Genomic DNA, 20,348 nt, shown 5'->3' on the forward strand with positions numbered 1-20,348 from the left:
CTGAACCATCTGGGATACTTTGTGTTTCATTCCATAATATTGGAAATAAATTCTGTTTGTTTAAAACTTGGCAGTCGGACCAGTTAATTTGAAGTCATCGAGTCATAGAGATATACAGCATGGAAACAGACCCTTTGGTCCAACCTGTCCATGCTGTCCAGATATCCCAACCCAATCTAGTCCCACCTGCCAGCACCCGGCCCATATCCCTACAAACCCTTCCTATTCGTATACCCATCCAAATGCCTCCACCACTCTCCTCTGGCAGCTCATTCCATTCATGTACCACCCTCTGCATGAAAAAGCTGCCCCACAGGTCTCTTTGAAATCTTTCCTCTCTCACTCTAAACCTATGCCCTTTAGTTCTGGACTCCCCGACTTTGTCTATTTATCCTATCCATGCCCCTTATAATTTTGTAAACATCTGTAAGGTCACCCCTCAGCCTCTCTCATTCCAGGGAAAACAGCCCCAGCCTGTTCAGCCTCTCCCTATAGCTCAAATCCTCCAACCTTGGCAACATCCTTGTAAATCTTTTCTGAACCCTTTCAAGTTTCACAACATCTTTCCGCTAAGAAGGAGACCAGAATTGCATGCAATATTCCAACAGTGGCCTAACCAATGTCCTGTACAGCTGCAACATGTCCTCCCAACTCCTGGGAGAAAGTGAGGACGGCAGATGCTGGAGACCAGAGTTGAAAAATGTGTGCTGAAAAAACACAGCAGACCAGGCAGCATCCGAGGAGCAGGAGAATCAATGTTTCGGGCATAAGCCCTTTCCTGTACTCAATACTCTGACCAATAAAGGAAAGCATACCAAACGCCTTCTTCACTGTCCTATCTACCTGCGACTCCAAGGAGTTATAAACCTGCACTCTGTTGGGATATATATCTATACCCCTAGGGAGGGTAGACCTGTAGTTGCTGCTTGGGAAATCGGGGGGCGCTGCGGAGCTGCTGTTTGGACTGTTTACTGAAACTGCCTGTGCAGCTGGACTACCAAGGTCAGACCAATACAATGGCAGCCTTTACTCGGAGACCTTGTTTACAAGACAGACCATCTCGTGGATACCTGCCAAGGCCGAGGACTATTCACAGGAAGCCTTTGTCTGTGAGAGATCACGTGTGTGAGTGATTACGTAGCGTTAGCTTAGCAAACAATATATCAAGCAGGGGTTTTTGGAAAGATTTCAGAACGCGCCTTCTCCAGTGAAGAGTAAATATCTCACTGCATGTCCTGTGTACGTCTCTCTCATTAAATCAGCTTATATTTTGAATCAGATCCTGTGTCTCTCTCCTTCAAACGAACACGGGGACGGTAGCCCCGTCCTAACAACTCCAAGGTCTCCAACACTCCCTAGGACCTTACCATTAAGTCTATAAGTCATGTTAAAATTTGCTTTTCCAAAATGCAGCACCTCGCATTTATCTGAATTAAACTCCATCTGCCACTTCTCAGCCCATTGGCCCATCTGGTCAAGATCCTGTTTTAATCTGAGGTAACCCTCTTCGCTGTCCACTACACTTCCAATTTTGGTGTCATCTGCAAACTTACTAACTGTACCTCTTATGCTCGCATCCAATTCATTTCTGTAAATGACAAAAAGTAGAGGACCCAGCACTGATCCTTGTGGCACTCCACTGATCACAGGCCTCCAGTCTGAAAAACAACCCTCCACCGCTACCCTCTGTCTCCCAACTTTGAGCCAGTTGTGTATCCACATGGCTAGTTCTCCCTGTATTTCATGAGATCTAACCTTGCTAATCAGTTTCCCATGGGGAACCTTGTCAAACGCCTTACTGAAGTCCATATAGATCACATCTATGGCTCTGCCCTCATCAATTTTCTTTGTTACTTCTTCAAAAAACTCAATCAAGTTTGTGAGACAAGATTTCTCATGCACAAAGCCATGTTGACTATCCTTAATCAGTCCTTGCCTTTCCAAATACACGTACATCCTGTCCCTCAGGATTCCCTCCAACAACTTGCCCACCATTGAGGTCAGGCTTACCGGTCTATAGTTCCCTGGCTTGTCTTTACCGCCCTTCTTAAGCAGTGGCACCACGTTTGCCAACCTCCAGTCTACCGGCACCTCACCTATGACTGTCGATGATACAAGTATCTCAGCAAGAGGCCCAGCAATCACTTCTCTAGCTTCCCACAGAGTTCTCAGGTACACCTGATCAGGTCCTGCGGACTTATCCACCTTTAACCATTTCAAGACATTCAGCACTTCCTCCTCTGTAATCTGGATATTTTGCAAAATGTCACCATTTATTTCCCGACAGTCTATATCTTCCATATCATTTTCCACAGTAAATACTGATGCAAAATGTGGGTGGCATGGTGGCACGGTGGTTAGCACTGCTGCCTCACAGTGCCAGAGACCCGGGTTCAATTCCCGACTCAGGCGACTGACTGTGTGGAGTTTGCACATTCTCCCTGTGTCTGCGTGGGTTTCCTCCGGATGCTCCGGTTTCCTCTCACAGTCCAAAGATGTGCTGGTCAGGTGGATTGGCCATGCTAAATTGCCCGTAGTGTTAGGTAAAGGGGTAAATGTAGGGGAATGGGTGGTTTGCGCTTCGGCGGGTCGGTGTGGACTTGTTGGGCCGAGGGGCCTGTTTCCACACTGTAAGGAATCTTAAAAAAAATATTCATTTAGTATCTCCCCCATTTTCTGTGGCTCCACACAAAGGCCGCCTTGCTGATCTTTGAGGGACCCTATTCTCTCCCTAGTTACCCATTTGTCTTTAATCTATTTGTAAAAACCCTTTGGATTCTCCTTAGTTCTATTTGCCAAAGCTATCTAATGTCCCCTTTTTGCCCTCCTGATTTCCCTCTTAAGTATACTCCTACTTCCTTTATACTCTTCTAAAGATTCACTCGATCTATCCTGTCTATACCTGACGTATGCTTCCTTCTTTTTCTTAAGCAAACCCTCAATTTCTTTAGTCATCTAGCATTCCCTATACCTACCAGCCTTCCCTTTCACCCTGACAGGAATATACTTTCTCTGAATTCTTGTTATCTCATTTCTGAAGGCTTCCCATTTCCCAGCCGTCCCTGTACTTGCGGACATCTGCCTCCAATCAGTTTTCGAAAGTTCTTGCTTAATACCATCAAAATTGGCCTTTCTCCAATTTAGAACTTCAACTTTTAGATCTGGTCTATCCTTTTCCAGCATTATTTTAAATCTAATATAATTATGGTCTCTGGCCCCAAAGTGCTCCCCCACTGACACCTCAGTCACCTGCCCTGCCTTATTTCCCAAGAGTAGGTCAAGTTTTGCACCTTCTCTAGGAGGTACATTCACATCAGAAAATTGTCTTGTACGCACTTTAAGAAATTCCTCTCCATCTAAACCTATAACACTATGACAGACCCAGTCGATGTTTGGAAAGTTCAAATCCCCTACCATAACTACCCTATTATTCTTACAGATAGCTGAGATCTCCTTGCAAGTTTGTTTCTCAATTTCCCTCTGACTATTAGGGGGTCTATAATACAATCCCAATAAGGTGATCATCCCTTTCTTATTTCTCAGTTCCACCCAAATAACTTCCCTGGATGTATTTCCAGGAATATCCTCCCTCAGCACAGCTGTAATGCTATCCCTTATCAAAAATGCCACTCCCCCTCCTCTCTTGCCTCCCTTTCTATCCTTCCTGTAGCATTTGTATCCTGGAACATTAAGCTGCCAGTCCTGCCCATCCCTGAGCCATGTTTCTGTAATTGCTATAATATCCCAGTCCCATGTTCCTAACTATGCCCTGAGTTCATCTGCCTTCCCTGTTAGGCCCCTTGCATTGAAATAAATGCAGTTTAATTTATTAGTCCTACCTTGTCCCTGCCTGCCCTGACTGTTTGACTCACTTCTGTTCTCAACTGTACCAGTCTCAGATTGATCTTTTTCCTCACTACGTCCCTGGGTCCACCCCCCGCCCCCCAACCTCCCCCCTCCCCTGCCTTACTAGTTTAAATCCTCCCAAGCAGTTCTAGCAAATCTCCCTGCCAGTATATTAGTCCCCTTCCAATTTAGGTGCAATCTGTCCTTCTTGTACAGGTTACTTCTATCCCAAAAGAGATTCCAATAATCCTAAAGTGTGAATCCTTCTCCCATACACCAGCTCATCAGCCATGCATTCATCTGCTTTATCTTCCTATTTCTGCCCTCACTAGCTCGTAGCACTGGGAGTAATCCAGATATTACTACCCTTGAGGGCCTCCTTTTTAAATTTCTGCCTAACTCTCTGTAATCTCTCTTCAGAATCTCAACCTTTTCCCTTCCTATATCGTTTGTTCCAATGTGGACAATGACCTCTTGCTGGCCCCTCTCCCCCATGAGAACATTCTGCACCTTCTCTGAGACATTCTTGATCCTGGCATCAGGGAAACAACACAACATTCTGCTTTTTCTCTGCTGGCCATAGAAACGTCTGTCTGTACCACGGACTACAGAATCCCCGAACACAATTGATCTCTTGGACGCTGACGTACCCCTCATTGCATTCGAGCCAGTCTCAATACCAGAAACTTGGCTGTTCATGCTATGCTCCCCTGAGAATTCATCACCCCCTACATTTTCCAAAACAGCATACCTGTTTGAAATAGGTATATCCACAAAAGACTCCTACCCTAGGTGCCTACCTGTCTTACCCTTCCTGGAGTTAACTCATCTATGTGACTGTATCTGAGACTTTCCCCCCTTCCTATAACTGCTATCCATCACACACTGTTGCTGTTGCAAATTCCTCATCGTTTCTATTTGTTTCTCCAACCGATCCACTCAATCTGATAAGATTCGCATCCAATAGCATTTATGGCAGATATAATCCGCAGTAACCCTTAAACTCTCTTTAAACTCCCACATCTGACAAGAAGTACATATCATTGCAAAGGCCATTTTTGCCTCTTCACAATCTCTTAATCTGGGAATATCCACTGTACACATATCTAAAACATATAGCAAAGTTATGGTCTGGGCTACCTGCATAAAAATGTTTTGCGTGGTCAAGACTGGTCCATAACACCCTTGAACTCATTCAATTCCATATAATAGGAAAACAAGTACTTGACTCAAACTCCAGATATTCTACCCTCTTTGTTACAACTGTAACTGTGCAATTAGTAGAAAAATAATAATTTCAACCCCTTTTTACAGCATTTCCTAAATTCAACATTGGAAGTGAAGATAACAAGTATCTAAAAATATGAACGTGATAGGATGGGCTGTCTAGGAACATTCACTGCCACTGAACGTACATCTTGATGTTTGTCTAAATTACTGATATTGAATGGGGAAAGATGCCCACTTGAAGATGGGGAATAGCTTTATTGAACATTACACTAATACTAAATTACTTATTCTAAGTTTCTGTGAGACATCCAAACTAAAAAGTACATATTACTGCTACTGAAACATTCTGTTGCACAGCTTAGAGATATTTGACCAACTGGAATACGACAACACACTGGTTAGCTCCTCCCAGGGACCGTTGGTTATCTCCTGATGGGCGAAGCTCATTTTGTGATGCCAGTTAACCTCTTCACAAACTGTTTAATACATTGAGTCATTGTAGAAAGTGTGAAAAACTTTCACTTGATTTGAATAGGTTTCTGTTTGAGTATCAGCCTCTTGGCATCTAGAAATAGTCTTATTTCCAAGCAGAGGTGTTGCATCTGTCCTCACTAACACCCTTCACGGAAAGTTGTTTCACTTTCAGCTAAAGGAGACATTTTGTAAAGACCAACATTTGTAAATTCATCTGCGATAATACTGCATGATAATTGATGCCATGAACGCAGTGCCATGGGAGATTTGCACTATTGGGTATGGTTCAGTTACTCATTAGCTCAACTTATCAAGCTGTTAAGATCCTATTGTAGACAATATTATTGATGTTTTTCATGAATTTTCATGTTGCACTGAATATTTGCTTCTTTCTGTTGTTTTATATTCCTCTTCAGCATTTCAAGCTGCTGGTTGATAAACTTAATGCCAAAGGAACAGGAGTTGTAACTAAAGCACTCATCGAGGCCTTCACAGTCTTGAATAAGGTTTGCATATTTTTAGTGCTTTTTTCAATAATTGACTGGGATTAATGGGCAGTTGTGTTCTGTTGAATCTCTGCATAATGTGAGTTAAAAAGCTTTTACTTTGATATTTGGTGATTTTGGAACAGTTAGAGGTGGTACAAGCTTTAAAAGGTCTGAAAGATTTAAAATGTTGAATGGTGTTCTCAGGTACTTTGTTTTCCAATGCTCCCAGGCAACCTATCTTATCCCACTCATATTTTTAGTTACTTGTTACCTTCATTTCCAATGTTAGTTTTGGGAAATGCTGTACAAAGGGGTTGGAATTATGATTTTTCTACTAATTGCACAGATACAGTTATAACAAAGAGGGTAGAATATCTGGACTTTGAGTCAAGTACTTGTTTTCCTATTATATGGAATTGAATGAGTTCAAGGGTGTTATGAACCAGTCCTGACTCCTCAAAACATTTTTAAGCAGGTAACCCAGATCGTAACTTTGCTATTTGTTTTAGGTAAATGTACAGTGGATATTCCCAGAGTAAATTAACTGATCTGACTGTCAAGTTTTAAACAACAGAACTTATTTCCAATATTATGGAATGAAACACCAAGAACAGAAAATAGAATACCGTATAACGTATCCTATCCAAAAACCCAACAGACTATCCCAACTGAATGATGCTGTTCTGGAAATACTTGCAACAGCCCCAATAAACACACGCCCTAACTTAATGAGTATAAATGAAACAAACCAGGGCTTACAGGATTGAAGATAAAGAGAACGAGTACCTGGCTGGATTTGTCCCAGCAGCCTTTCTTCACACACACTGCTGTTGAACTGAATCAAAACTCTAATCTAAACAAAGGCTAGCTACACAGTGAACTGGCCACTCCCCTTTTATTACCTTATTTTTAAGACATGAAAGCCTCAAGCTGGAGGCATTATCTGTTAGGGGGTAAACAAAAAGGTCCCGAATAAACAGTTCAAACCCAACCTAGTTAGAGCCTGGCTAATTATCCCCTCTGTGGGAAAAAAAAACTCAAGGGCATAGTAACCCTGGAAAAGACCAGCATTGTGACACATGGACACGTTTATGAAATTGTGGACCATTGTGTCATCGTATGCAATGGTTTTTTGGTGCAGTATAAAAAAAGTCAAACAGAGGTAGGCCTGCCAGTGCATTGTACACAGGAAACTTTTCATGTGTCTTATAACCAGCACAGCACAACCAGATTGCATCTGTACTTTGCTTGATATATGTTTGGCTCCTTTAAATGTTAAAACTTATGTTTGCTTAGTTTTAATTTGGATTGGAAAACCTATTTTTTTGTAAACTCCCTACTCCAGTCTATAATGTCTAGCAAACCAGTCAGCTTCACTCATTTCATCGATGTTTCTTTGTAAAGTTCATTGAATCTTTTCGGCATCGAAGATCTGAAAGAAATGAATCAGCAGAAACAGAGGAGGGGTACTCAAATGGAACAAGAGACACAGGAAGTGGCCTTCAGCAGCACACTGAAGTCAACAAATTATACAGATCCACTCAGTGTAAAAAGCCATTGCTTCCTGAAGAAAGATTTTTGGATTATTCTTCCCATGGTCTGATATAAACACAATCTATGAGTGAACCTTTACCATCCTGAGTCACCATTACACTGAAGGTCAGGATCCTGAACTGTAACATAAACACAATTATCCTTTTTGACTATATCCATTTTATTGTGCTTGTTGTGGTTTCTTTAATTCCAGGGCTAAATTTTTGCCATATAGACGGAAAAGAGGAGCTGAGTCTGTCACATTAGAAATTTGCCTATAGGGGTTGGGGAATCTGCTGATTTCCAAGTCAAGATTTTCAACAAGGTGAATTTTTAATTCCAGTGTAGATGAGCTTTCTGCCCACTTCGAGCCACTGTTGGCAAGAACAGAAGTGGGCTGGATAGTGTGTGGGACTAATTTAGACTCCCCATGGCAGCTGTGACTGAGGTTGTTGATTGTCCGAAGGGAGAAATCTGCTGATTGTGCCAAAGTTATAAAAGCACCAGAAATGTAGCAGAAAAGTTAGAGACCTATTACTGGAGTGCTTCTTCTCATTTCATTGATACTGAATTGAGTCTAATATTGGGGCCATGAGAGGAAGGAAGTCCTCATCTGGCTGGTGGCAGGTGGAATTCATCTTGTTGTGCCTCTCAGTCCAACTTCATCTCCCTCTATCATTAATTCTTTCTCCTTTCTTATCACCAGCTCATGCTCTGCCCTCAATAATTATCTCCTCCAAGACCTCACTATGCTCAAAACCCACTGCTGTTTGCAGGGCAATGCTCTATGGAGTGCATCAGACCACAACAATCCCAAAGATTCTGGCAGGAAGTGTGTTGGACAGCAATACTGTCTGGTCCAGACTTTCATCTTTTGGAGTCAAATGCTGTTTGATTTTTTTTCAATTGAACAGGTAGCATTGTATATGTTATCTTTGTGCCTCTGCCTGGGATGCATGTAGAGTGATGCTTTGCTATATTTTCAAGGGGTATCCAACAGCCCTGGTATCCATCAACAAGCTTTTAGAATTTGAGGGGAATTCTGAGATAGTATGGACCAGTAGAAGATGAAGGCTTCATGGCAGCTGCAAAGAAAATGACCATTTGTAGAGGAAATGCTCCTTGCGCTCACAGACATTTTGGATTGAAGGAGCAGAAGCCCTTATTGTTGATGAACTCACTTTTCAATCCCTAGATGCCTTGGTCACATGGATACAATGAATGATACTCTGCAATTGGAGGAGGCAGGAGTTAGGTGGGATGGCTGAGAAATCCACTTCCCACTCTTCCTTCAAGGAACTCTGACTGTCCGGCAAGGAATGTTCTGGTACAAAGGCCATCAGCAAGCAGCTCGACACTGTGGTGTGTAGCCATTTGCAGGATGCCACAAAGGTTTGCAGCTGATCCTTGTAACGAACCAGTAAGGAAGAAGTTCAACACTGCACTTTGAAGGCTATTGACTGGACTTGACGAATAGTGCTGTGAAATGCAAATTCTTCAGTGAAGAAGCGATAGATCTCTGTAACCATCTACCTGGAGAATCACAGTCTCCCGAGACACTCAGTCTCAGTCACCTCAAGATAGCTTCATCTTTGGCGGAAGATCTTGTGTAGAGGGAACAGCTTTCATTTCCCTTTTTTTCTCTCCTGTGCCCTCTTGAGGCCCAGGAGCTTCACCGTTTCCATAGAGTGTATTGCCTCTCTTTATCACCGCATGCAGAATCTGTCCAGCAGTAATGATAGTTGAAGCATTTAATTTGGACAGGTGGCTACTTTGTTGCGATTGGCAGCTGTGCCTTTACTCTCTGCCCCCCATGATTTGGAAAAGCCAGGATAATAACCATATTCAGTGTCTGAGTGCCAACTCTCTTCATCGCCTGCACAAAACTAACCTTACCAAGTTCCAAGTCTAATTTGCTGTGCGAACCCTTGTGGGGCTAGGGTGATATCCTGGTGCAGCCGTAATCAGACTCCCCACTCACCTCTTTTCAGTTAAGTTGCTAATTTTGTTTGAGACTTTGGTGGGACCCAAGTAAAACCCCTATCCTGGGGGCTACAAAGTGATATGTAATACAATCACTAGCCTGCCCCACATTTCAAACAGCTACTTTATAGTTGCTATGCTCTGGTGGAAACTCAATATCATTCCCTGCATGAAAATCTGTACATCTACCCTCTAGCAGGACATGTACAGCATTAATGTGACATTTTCCTTTGATAGCTGACTCTGTGATAAATTGCTGATATGGTGTCTGCTAGTGTTAAGTTGTACAACTAATTGGAATGATTATTATTTTCCTGATGCAGAATTAATTTACACTGTACAGTTATTCTGAAATTGTTTATTCTTTTCTGAAAACAAAGTTTGTTTATATTGTGTAGTCATTATTGATTTTTGAACTTTGACTCTCTTTAGTTCTTGATGCTGCTACTGAAATCTACATTTCTTCTGTTAGTTTAATGAGACAGGACAAGGCAGCCTGTGTAACCAAGCCATCATGCTGATTACAGATGGTGCAGTTGAGGATTATGAATCTGTATTTGAACAATACAATTGGCCTGATTGTAAGGTATGTGCATATTGGAATGGTCTGTGCTATACTCATTGAAAGACAAACATAGCAAATCAACTACAGAAGTCAGTGGAGCCTTTATACATGTCAACACTATTGTGAAGGTATAGAAGTAGCACAAGATTGTTTATTCCTTTCCAATGGTGGAGGCAAGAAAAATTGCCATTATTGCTAGTAAATGTTTCTGTCCATTTGGAAGACAACTTTTCACATTTTTATGTCCACATTAGAAAGAATAGGTTGATTCCTTTTCATGCTTGAAATTTTAAAATGAAGGTAATATACCTATTGTATATTAAACTACGTAGCTCGGTATCAGAAACCAGTCAGCCAGATTCGTTGACTCCACATTCGAAAGAATGGATCGATCCCTTTCCATCTCTGACTCTTCCATTGACTGCAATATGCTTGAAATTTTAGAAAGAAGATAATGTATCTATTGTATTAGATTAGATGTAGCTTGTTATAAGAAACCAGTCAGCCAGGTTCCTTAATTCATAAATTAATAACTAGGTAATTGCAAAAAAGACTGACTTAAGCAAATATGCGAACAAAAATTTAAAAAATTTAAAATCTGCAGATTTGTCTACTCACACATGCGAAACACAAATACACACACACACACACACACACACACACACACACACACACACACACACACACACACACACACACACACTTGTGTGGTGCACAAACCCTCCCCACTCATACCCATGTACATACCCTCAAATTCATATATACATCTATGCCTGACGTGCCCCTGACGTTCACATGTTTCCACATCTGCACGTGACTCCGCACACCTGCTCCTGCATGCGCTCTCCCCTGCACTCTCTTAAAACTCTGCAGATTCATTTAAAAAGAATACTTGAATATTATCCAAAGTCACTTTCCACACACAAGTTGACATTGGGATTTTTTTCCTGGCTCAATTATGACTGACTGAATTCTTGTTTTTTTTATATAAACAGTGTTGTAAATTCAACATTCTCCTTTAAGAATTCTCCACTTGCAGTAATGAGGCTTTCCTGTGAGTTTTCAACTCTCAAAATTGGTGAGAGGGATTTCGGAGAAAGAGAGAGAAGGCAAGGATTCCTTCCCTTGTGGCAATTTTTCTCTGTACTTAAAACCAATATTTTTCTGTCCCAGAGACTGAGACACGTGTCATCTCCCATGTATTGCTGACTTTGTGTCTCCATTCAATCAGCTTGTTCTTCACAAATACAACCTTTGTTTGCTGCTATATCTAATTACGTATGCTTTGCAATGTCTTTTTTTTCTCTCTAAGTTCATGATATATGTCCTGTCAATGATATTTTAAATTAATATTTTGTATAACATATCATTTTATTTTACTACATGTCCACCAGAATTTCACATTTACCAATCCTCAATATTTCTTTAAGACTATTAACTAGTTTTAAACACAAGATATGCCAGTACTATGTCAGATGATATGCAGCTTATACTGTGAAATACAATGAGTTGGATGTGCTTTTACATGGTCACATTATCCTGTTCAAATGGATGTCAAATATAGTGTCTGATGAGAAAAGCTTGGAATGCAAGTGATATTGAAGTGATACACAGAGAGATGAATTTCATAGTTTACTTAGAAATGACTGTTCTTCAGGAATAAACAAGACAAGAAAGTACAACCCAAAATGTACTATTCCTCGTGTGTGAACAGGCCAGTGCTCTAATGAGAGAAAAGAAAGAAGAAAAGATTTGGGGAGAATGAGGGCTATTTTCTTAATGAACTAATGTCAGTGTCTCCAGATTCCTGGGACAAAGAATTTGAGAGGAGATGTTAGCATCAAATTTTTAAGTCCCGATGGAGAAAGGAGTGAGGCTGGCAGGCATTAATAATGGCATTGCTGGCCAGTGTACCAGTTTGTATCACCATGATATTTCTCATGAGAGGAAAGGTCGGAACTGGTAACCTGCCCAGTTAAGACATGAGGACAATTAATATTAACAAACTCATTGCTGACTTGTTATGGGCTGGGTTTTTTTATTATTTTAATGGGGTGCATCAGGGACATGCTATATGTAGATTGAGAATAACATTAGGGGATACCATACCATCAACATAAGTGGACCGATGTAGAGAGTGTGGCCGAGAGGAACACTGAAGTTTTGACATGCAGGTCTGTATGGTGTGCTGCTGTTGGAGGGACACTTGGGGGTTAGATTTCCAAATAGTATTAGGAAGACAGCTGAACACATAATGAAGACAGCAGCAGATAATTGGAATGCAACTCTTCAATCTTGGTTTGAGTGGCTTTGAGGAACAACATTCTCAAGCGCACAGAGTCCAATCCCTGGAGATAAGAAGTTCAGAGGAGAGGTACAATGGTCAGAAGGCAACAGAGGTCATAGCCTCCCCGAACTACCTGGACACGTCAGAGAATCAGTATTGTAGGAAGCTGCACCTATAAATGCAATTGGTTCTTGAAATTTTCATCTTTGTGACAGATGAAATTGCACCTCTGAGCACAGCTCATTGTGCCATGCCATTAGTCATACAAGCTATTGTGTTCAGCTTGTTTGCCTCCATCTCCTTCCAGTGATCAGTGGGGGGATCATTGTGGCAGCTTGCAGGTCACTGATGCTTTATATGCAAGAACTCGACACTACATACAATATTAAACTGTTATAACCTAATTGGCATAAAGGAAGTGAATTTTACCTCTATTGAGATTTCCTCAGCTGCAGGGCATCAATCAATTGTGTCAAACTGGCCATCAAGTCATGCCTGACCGTCTAATGGGAATCATCAACAGGAAGGATTTGTATTCCAACCTTCCATCCCTGCAACTATTAAATTTCCTATGGGTATGCATATACTGCAACTCTCCATTCCATCTCCTGAAATCAATGAATGAACTGTGAAGAGATCACTACTCACCCCTTCACATGACCCTGAGGTGGAGGTGCTACAGTTGAAGTCATCTGCTCATAAAGACCACCATAGAGCACGCCATTGGCTTTCTGAAGATACAGTTTGGTACCACAACCAATTAGGAGGCACCCTGCACTGCACAGTGCTCAGCTGCTCCCCCCTCACACACACACACAGTCTTACTTAACCACTTTTATGTGGTGTTTCCTTTAAAACCATGAATAAGAGAGGAACCTGCTTGCTTGTCTCCACTTGAAACTGATGTTTAGTTGTCCTCTTCATGGAGCTGTCCTGGCCTCAATGTAGGGGGAGCAGCTCTTTCTGTGCCCTGATGCACAGATGGTTCTTCTGTTTGAAGGATTAAAGAGACTAACGATGATGATGCTCTGTTAGTTGTCGAACACTCAATCTCGTAGGTGACTGCTTCGACCTTTGATGTTTTGATTTCTGGAAGGAAGTATTACTTGATGTTCTAGCATCTCCTCCAAACAACTCTCTTCCACCAATGCTAATGACAGGTCCACTTGAAATGTACTCTGTGTATAATAGTGTACTTCTGAGTGGTGCCAAACATAGCTGTCCCTGGGGCTGGTCACCTCTGGGGAGCTCATGCACTCAAAATCCCAAAATCTGACTATGCACACGAGCTGAGTAGATTGCTTCAAACTTAGCCATGGCCCCAACTACCTTAGGTACTCCAAAATGTTGGTACACATCTGTTGTTGTGGGTATAAGTCGATCCATCTTTCTTGTGATTGCCCAAATTCTGCATCTGCGCTTTGCTAACCATACAGTTGAATTTATCCGTCATCTTTTGAGAGCGACTACCCATAGCAACTTTTCATTCCATCATTTTCAGAAACAGACAGATGCCTTGTTTAGTGTATTGCTGATGGAGCAAGAAAATGGTCAGCTTCCACATGGTTCCATTCTAAACTATTAGTTTTCCTTCAGGACTCCCTAGGCGGATGGATTTGTGCTTCATGCCTTTCAGTGTGGAAGTTACCATTGTAACTTGATATGAATATGAAGCATTTCTCAGGATTTCTAAGATTTGCTTTGAATTATATTTTCTGCAATCATACCCAGCAGATGTATAAGAGAGACCTGCACAAAGTACGTATGGTCTGTCTGGGATGTAACATTGGGATGTATTTTCAGGCAACTTCACGGAGGATATTTTCCATGAGCTGTAGCAAGCTTTCTGACACAGTTCTCTGCTGCTTCTCTCATTAAGTAGGTTGTATGCTTCCACAGCAGTAGTCTTACGGTCTTGCACTCTCTTTTGCTCAGCAGTGGTGGAAGTGGATGCATTTTCTGACATTCATGCTGAGAACCATTTTTAAAGCCTAAATATGCATCAGTTCAAATATTCCATGCCAGGCATAGCCCTTCACAGTTCCAGCATGTGAGAAAGGATACAACTAACAGGCAATTTGGCACTCTATTTCATGGACAAGGACCTGGAAGTTCTGGTACATGGTGCATGAGAGACCAGAGCAGTACTCTTTTTCCTTTGGACCACAGAGGAGACCACAGCATCAAATGTTGCCTGCCTGTTCCAAAGCTATCACTTTGGTCAATATTGTTTCCATGATCTGGAAGAATGCACAGCAATACCACAAGAAGTTAACTCTCCTCTTGTCTCTGTTACCTTATATTCACTCTAGCACTGCCAACTGCACCCACTTCCACCAAGGTTCATGGTATACCACTCTCACTGTTGTATCCTCCATCCCCCTTCAATGGTTCTCACCAGCCCTACTCCCTCAAACTATTACCCCTAAATGCTCTCTATGCTTCCTAATCATTCACTCAGGACACCTTGCCGCTGTTTTGCCATCTGTATCAACATCAATTGTTGTACCAGCCACTTTATCTCACTCAATCTGTGGCGTAGATTCATTCCAGAAAACAGTGACCACAGATCGGCAGGGGGCAAAATGGGTGATGGGGTGCCAATTATTTATCTGTTCATTCTCTGAGGAGAGAATCATTTCCTTAGTGGGAGGGGACACAGGCCATTCCAACCTCCAAGTCCCTGCAAGCAAGTAAGATTCATTGTGATGTGCTATGTTGCTCTCAGATTGTCACCACTTTGGATTCTTTACATGCTCAAGCCTCTGGCTCTATTGCACAACTTATTCCCCCTCTTGTCTTTTGCAGGTGGAAGATGCCACTCCTGTGGACATAACTCTTCCTCCACCTCTGAGGAAGAAATCATAGATTCCTCAAAAGGTGCACTGCCAAATCTGTCTCTTGTATCCTCTACCAGTCAGATACTGACACTTTGGTAGTAACGTTAGCTAGAGTATCATTGGGACCACATTTTGGTAAACAAGTCACTGGCACATCTCTGCTGACTGAGGAAGAAGGCCCTGGTCTCTGGTACTCAGAGAACTATGAGAGACCAGACACTGACTCAGTCCCAGGCAGGAGAGGAAAGCACTTTGTGCCCAAACAAACACAGGAACAACAGGCAGGTTTGTTGAAGACACTTGGGAAATTGGATCTAAGATTGGAGGAGTCCACTAATGCTGTCTGTACAGTGCTACCTCTGGTATGTGTACATCTGTCTCCATGGACATGTTGGCAGTTACTGTGAAGAGCCAGGCTCTGCAGAAAGCGCATCGAAGGTGACGGGGGTGAGGGAGTTTGACCTAATTTCAAGTGCCCATTCTACCAAGGAGACAAGCTAGTATCAGTATGAATGCATCTGTAGGAGGAATCACATACTGGCTCCTTGTTGGTCCTGGGCATGTGATCTTCATCAGTTTCTGTGGTCATTTGTTGTGATATGGCTCCAGCTGATAACAGATATTCAACCCAGCTTTATTAGCCATGTCATATCCCTACAGTGGAAGATTATAAATATGATAGAATCAATTACACTTCTGCTCCTGCACCCATAAGACCAACAAAAGGTAAAATTGCACCTAACAGCATGTTACAAATATTTAGTGTTCAATATGTGAAGAAGGCAGCTCCAAACTGTTTGCAGCTTATGAGACCTTGCAATGCATTTGCACTGAATTGTGGAAAGCAGGTGGACTTATTTAAATCACCAGTAATGATGCCTGTTTCAGACATGATGTGGATTAATTATAATTACCAATATCAATATTTATCAATATTTGGATAAGGATGGAAGGCAAGACAGTGCTCTTGAGATGGAGTTATAAACTCAGCCTGTTAATCTAAGAGAGCCCCAAAACCCTTGTTCCTTTCTGCCTTGTCAACCTCATCAGGTTTCACTATCCCCACAGTAACTACCTTTCATTTAACTCCCCACTTTACCTCCTGAGCTCCAGTTTTGTTATGCTAAGCATCATGACACACTGCTTCCCCGCACACCATCACATCCCTCATTGCCCCATCAATGTCAGAGTTACCATAGACAGGCCTCTTTTAGTAGTATCCTGTGCCCTCTAATGTCTCCTACCCTGATATATTGAGTTACTCCCTACAACATTTCATGACTATTGTCCTCTTTGCATTCTAACTGCTGTCTCCAAACCCCATTTTCCCAACTTCCCCACTGCAGCTGTGAGCCCTGATTATGCTCTTGACTTTCAATGAATGGACCCCAACTTATTATGGCTCACACTTAACTGACTTAGAATGTAAGCCCTAACTGTTTATGTCCCAATTCCATGATTGATCTATGTGCAGCTCCTGACTGAGGGCTAAATGTAGCCCACTTGCAAGGAAGTAATGACAGATTCCCCTACCTAATTGACCCAAGTGGTCAACTGACCATGTCCAAATCTCTGGACTGAGATTCACATGGACTGTACTGACATCCCCTGAAGGACCTATATCCCTTTGAATGGACTTGAATGAATACTTCACCTAAACTTTTAGGTGTGATATTCAAATGTCATGATTAGATTAGATTACTTCGGCCCAACAAGTCCACACCGACCCTCCGAAGAGCAACCCACCCAGACCCATTCCCCTACATTTACCCCTTCGCCTAACACTATGGGCAACTTAGCATGGCCAATTCACCTAACCTGCATATTTTTGGACTGTGGGAGGAAACCAGAGCACCAGGAGGAAACCCACGCAGACACGGAGAGAACATGCAAAGTCCACACAGACAGTTGCCTGAGGTGGGAATTGAACCCAGGTCTCTGGCACTGTGAGTGCAGCAGTGCTAACCATTGTGCTACTGTGCCACCCAATGATGCATCAGTATCATGTCTATTTCCTTGATTGTTCATTGCAGACACACATGACAAGATAAGGTAAGCTGGAACATGTGAGCCTGTAAGTTCTGAATGATGCGACAATACCCAAAAAAGTAAGGCAAGGCAGAAATGCTGTGAGCATCCAAGTAGGCACAAAGTAAGTGCATGTGAAGAAAATGAGAAAATAGCCTTTAAATGTGTCCTGTTCTGATGTATGAGATGGATGTGGGTCTTGTGTGCCAAGTAGCCTGGCAGCAGCATTGCAGTGTAAGATGTCAGTGAACTCCAAATTGCAGCATTCTAGGGGGAACTGTATAAGTGAGTCCAGGGAGTCCCATGGTGATGTTCCAAGACCAGCGTTTTGCTAATGCCAACCCCCCTGGATGGAGGATGCAGGCAGTTGCTGCCATTGGAATGTGACCTGAGATGTTGGGGAATGATAACCAAGGTGGATGTCCAGAGAAGATGCCAATGAGGTGTTCACCTCTCTATGTATGCACCATGCCTCAAAAAATGTTTGAGAACTATAAAGCTGCATCCAAGAGCGCAGTGAAAATATTAAATAGAAGTTTTGTCAATCATTGATTCATTTATTTCCCCACTGCACTTTACCTTCAATTATTCTCTTTCATAAATGTGTTCTCCTTACTTATTGCCAAGGCTGTAGTTTTTAGTTACAGTCCACTTTCTAGACAATTATCATGTCTGAGAATAGCCAATTTTGTCAATGTGTGACACTTTAAAGGGCTACAATGTAATATTCTTTCCCAGTCAGTAAAATTTCATTTTAATATGCTATCAGAATTTGGATGAAAGAATGATGATAACTGAATCTTTCTTTTGAGAGTTTTCAGTATAATGATTAGTCATTGTTGTGGTTAGCATCCTTTGTTAGGTAGTCATTCTGTTTACCAAATAATAATGGTAACTGGTACAAGATGAAATTATTATTGCAGCTCTGGCATTATACATTTACTTTGATATTTAGTCCAAAATTACTTGTGTGTTAACATAAATGACTCCTTCCTATTTATAAGATTATTGCTTTGATTTTAGAAGTTCCTTTTGTGATTTTAGATATTTTCTAATCAACCACATTAGAGATGTAATTATATACCTTAAAACCAGGTGAGATTTGAAACCAAAGTCTGCCAGTGCAGAGGTAAGGACACTACTACTGCACCACAAAACACTCCCCTTTGTGATTTTAAACTTAATAATTTGGAGAAAACAAAATTGCTTTTCAATGCTTCGCAGATGGGTCGCTGGACTCAAAGCATTAACTCTGATTTCTCCCCACGGATGCTGCCAGAACTGCTGAGATTTTCCAACAATTTCTGGTTTTGTTTCCAATTTCCAGCATATGCAGTTCTTTCAGTTTTTTGTAACAATTCTTAACTGTCATTGGCATAATGTGGAATTCAAGATCAAAATTAAAGAATTAGTCGAGCAAGTTAGAATTTCTAAATTATAGATTGAGAATTAGTTTCTTCCATTTCCTTAATTTTTAACTCTTCAACAAAATGATCATTACAGCACACATATCCCTTGACTTTATCATTAAAGGATTTTGGCAATGAATTCCACTTTACTTACTTTGGCAGGTGCGTGTATTTACATATCTGATTGGCCGGGAGGTAACATTTGCAGAATATGTTAAATGGATAGCGTGTAACAATAAAGGTAAGAAACTTGTTTAAAAATGACTATTTTACTTCTTTTGCAGAATACAGTAGCATAAAGATTACTTTAGTGTTTTAGTAATCCAGAGGCTTGAACTAATGATTCAGTGATATGAATTCAAATCTCACCATGGCAGCTGGGAATTAAAATTAAAGAAATGTTTAAAAAGCTAGTAAAGGGAAGAGCAAGCATTATGCAACTAGAAACCCAAACAGTTTACTAATGTTCTCCAAGAAAGAAACCTGTTGTCCTTACTGATCAAGCCTGTACATGGCTCTAGGTTCACAGCAGTGGGGTCAATTCTTCACTGCCTGCTGAAATAACCCTGTAAAACACTTTGTTATATTTAAGATGACAGCTATCTTCAAGGGAAATTATGGATAACACTCAAATGAATTAATTACGAAAGGTCAGTTGTAGGTAGACATTTGGAATTAATAACACTTCTAAACTGTAAAATTATTAGAAGTAGGTCTCAAATTTGTTTACTTGTTCTGTTAAAGCTTTCTATTTCAGTGATTCTAGAACAGGCCAGGAGCAAAAGTCCAAAAATTAAATGCCTCAATCTCTGATTTCCTATTCTGTCAATTTTAATATGCACAAAATCATGGTGAGCAATTTCTTGGGCCCCAGCTTACACCCTACAAAATTATTGCATTTATAGAATGTGGAACATAGAAAAATATAGCACAGAACAGGCCCTTCGGCACGTGATGTTGTGCCGAGGATTATTCCTAATGTAAAACAAAATAACTTAACCTACTCACTCCTCAATTCACTGCTGTCCATGTGCATATCCAGTATTTGCTTATTTTCCCTAATGATTCTGCTTTCACCACCACCACTGGCAACGCATCCATGCATTCACAACTCTCTGCGTAAAGAACCTTTCTCTGACATTCCCTCTACACCTACCTGCTAATATCTTAAAACTATGACGCCTCATGCCAGTCAATCCTGCCCTGGCGAAAAGTCTCTGGCTGTTGACTCCATCCATGCCTCTCATTACCTTGTATAGATTGATCAGGTCACCGCCTTTACCCCTTCTCTCCAGTGGGAAAAGTCTGAGCTGAGTCAACCTCTCTTCATAGGACAAGCCCTCCAGTCCAGGCAGCATCCTGGTAAACCTTCTTTGCACCCTCTCCAAAGCCTCTGTATCTTTTCTATAATGGGCGACCAGAATTGGACACAGTATTCCAAGTGTGGTCTCACCAGGGACTTTTAGAGCTGCAGCAAAACCGTGCAGCTCTTAAACTTGATCCCCCTGTTAATGAAAGCCAAAACGCCATATGCCTTCTTAACAACCCTATTCACTTGGGTGGCAACTTTGAGGGATCTATGCACTTGATCACCAAGATCCCTCTGTTTTTACACACTGCCAAGAATCCTGTCTTTAATCCTATATTTAGCATTCAAGTTCAACT

General features: G+C 41.6%; 1 protein-coding gene across 1 annotated transcript in view; it reads left to right on the plus strand.

The window, feature by feature from the left end:
* Positions 1-20,348, plus strand: part of LOC132825070 (voltage-dependent calcium channel subunit alpha-2/delta-4-like) — a 477,734-nt gene that overhangs the window by 111,195 nt on the left and 346,191 nt on the right. The window contains exons 10-12 of the mRNA XM_060840078.1: positions 5,967-6,056; positions 10,027-10,140; positions 18,846-18,924. Of these exons, the coding sequence (XP_060696061.1) occupies positions 5,967-6,056; positions 10,027-10,140; positions 18,846-18,924 (283 nt within the window). The remainder of the gene's footprint in view (positions 1-5,966; positions 6,057-10,026; positions 10,141-18,845; positions 18,925-20,348) is intronic.

Source organism: Hemiscyllium ocellatum, chromosome 19 (genome assembly GCF_020745735.1).
Source record: "Hemiscyllium ocellatum isolate sHemOce1 chromosome 19, sHemOce1.pat.X.cur, whole genome shotgun sequence".
Lineage (NCBI taxonomy): Eukaryota > Metazoa > Chordata > Chondrichthyes > Orectolobiformes > Hemiscylliidae > Hemiscyllium > Hemiscyllium ocellatum.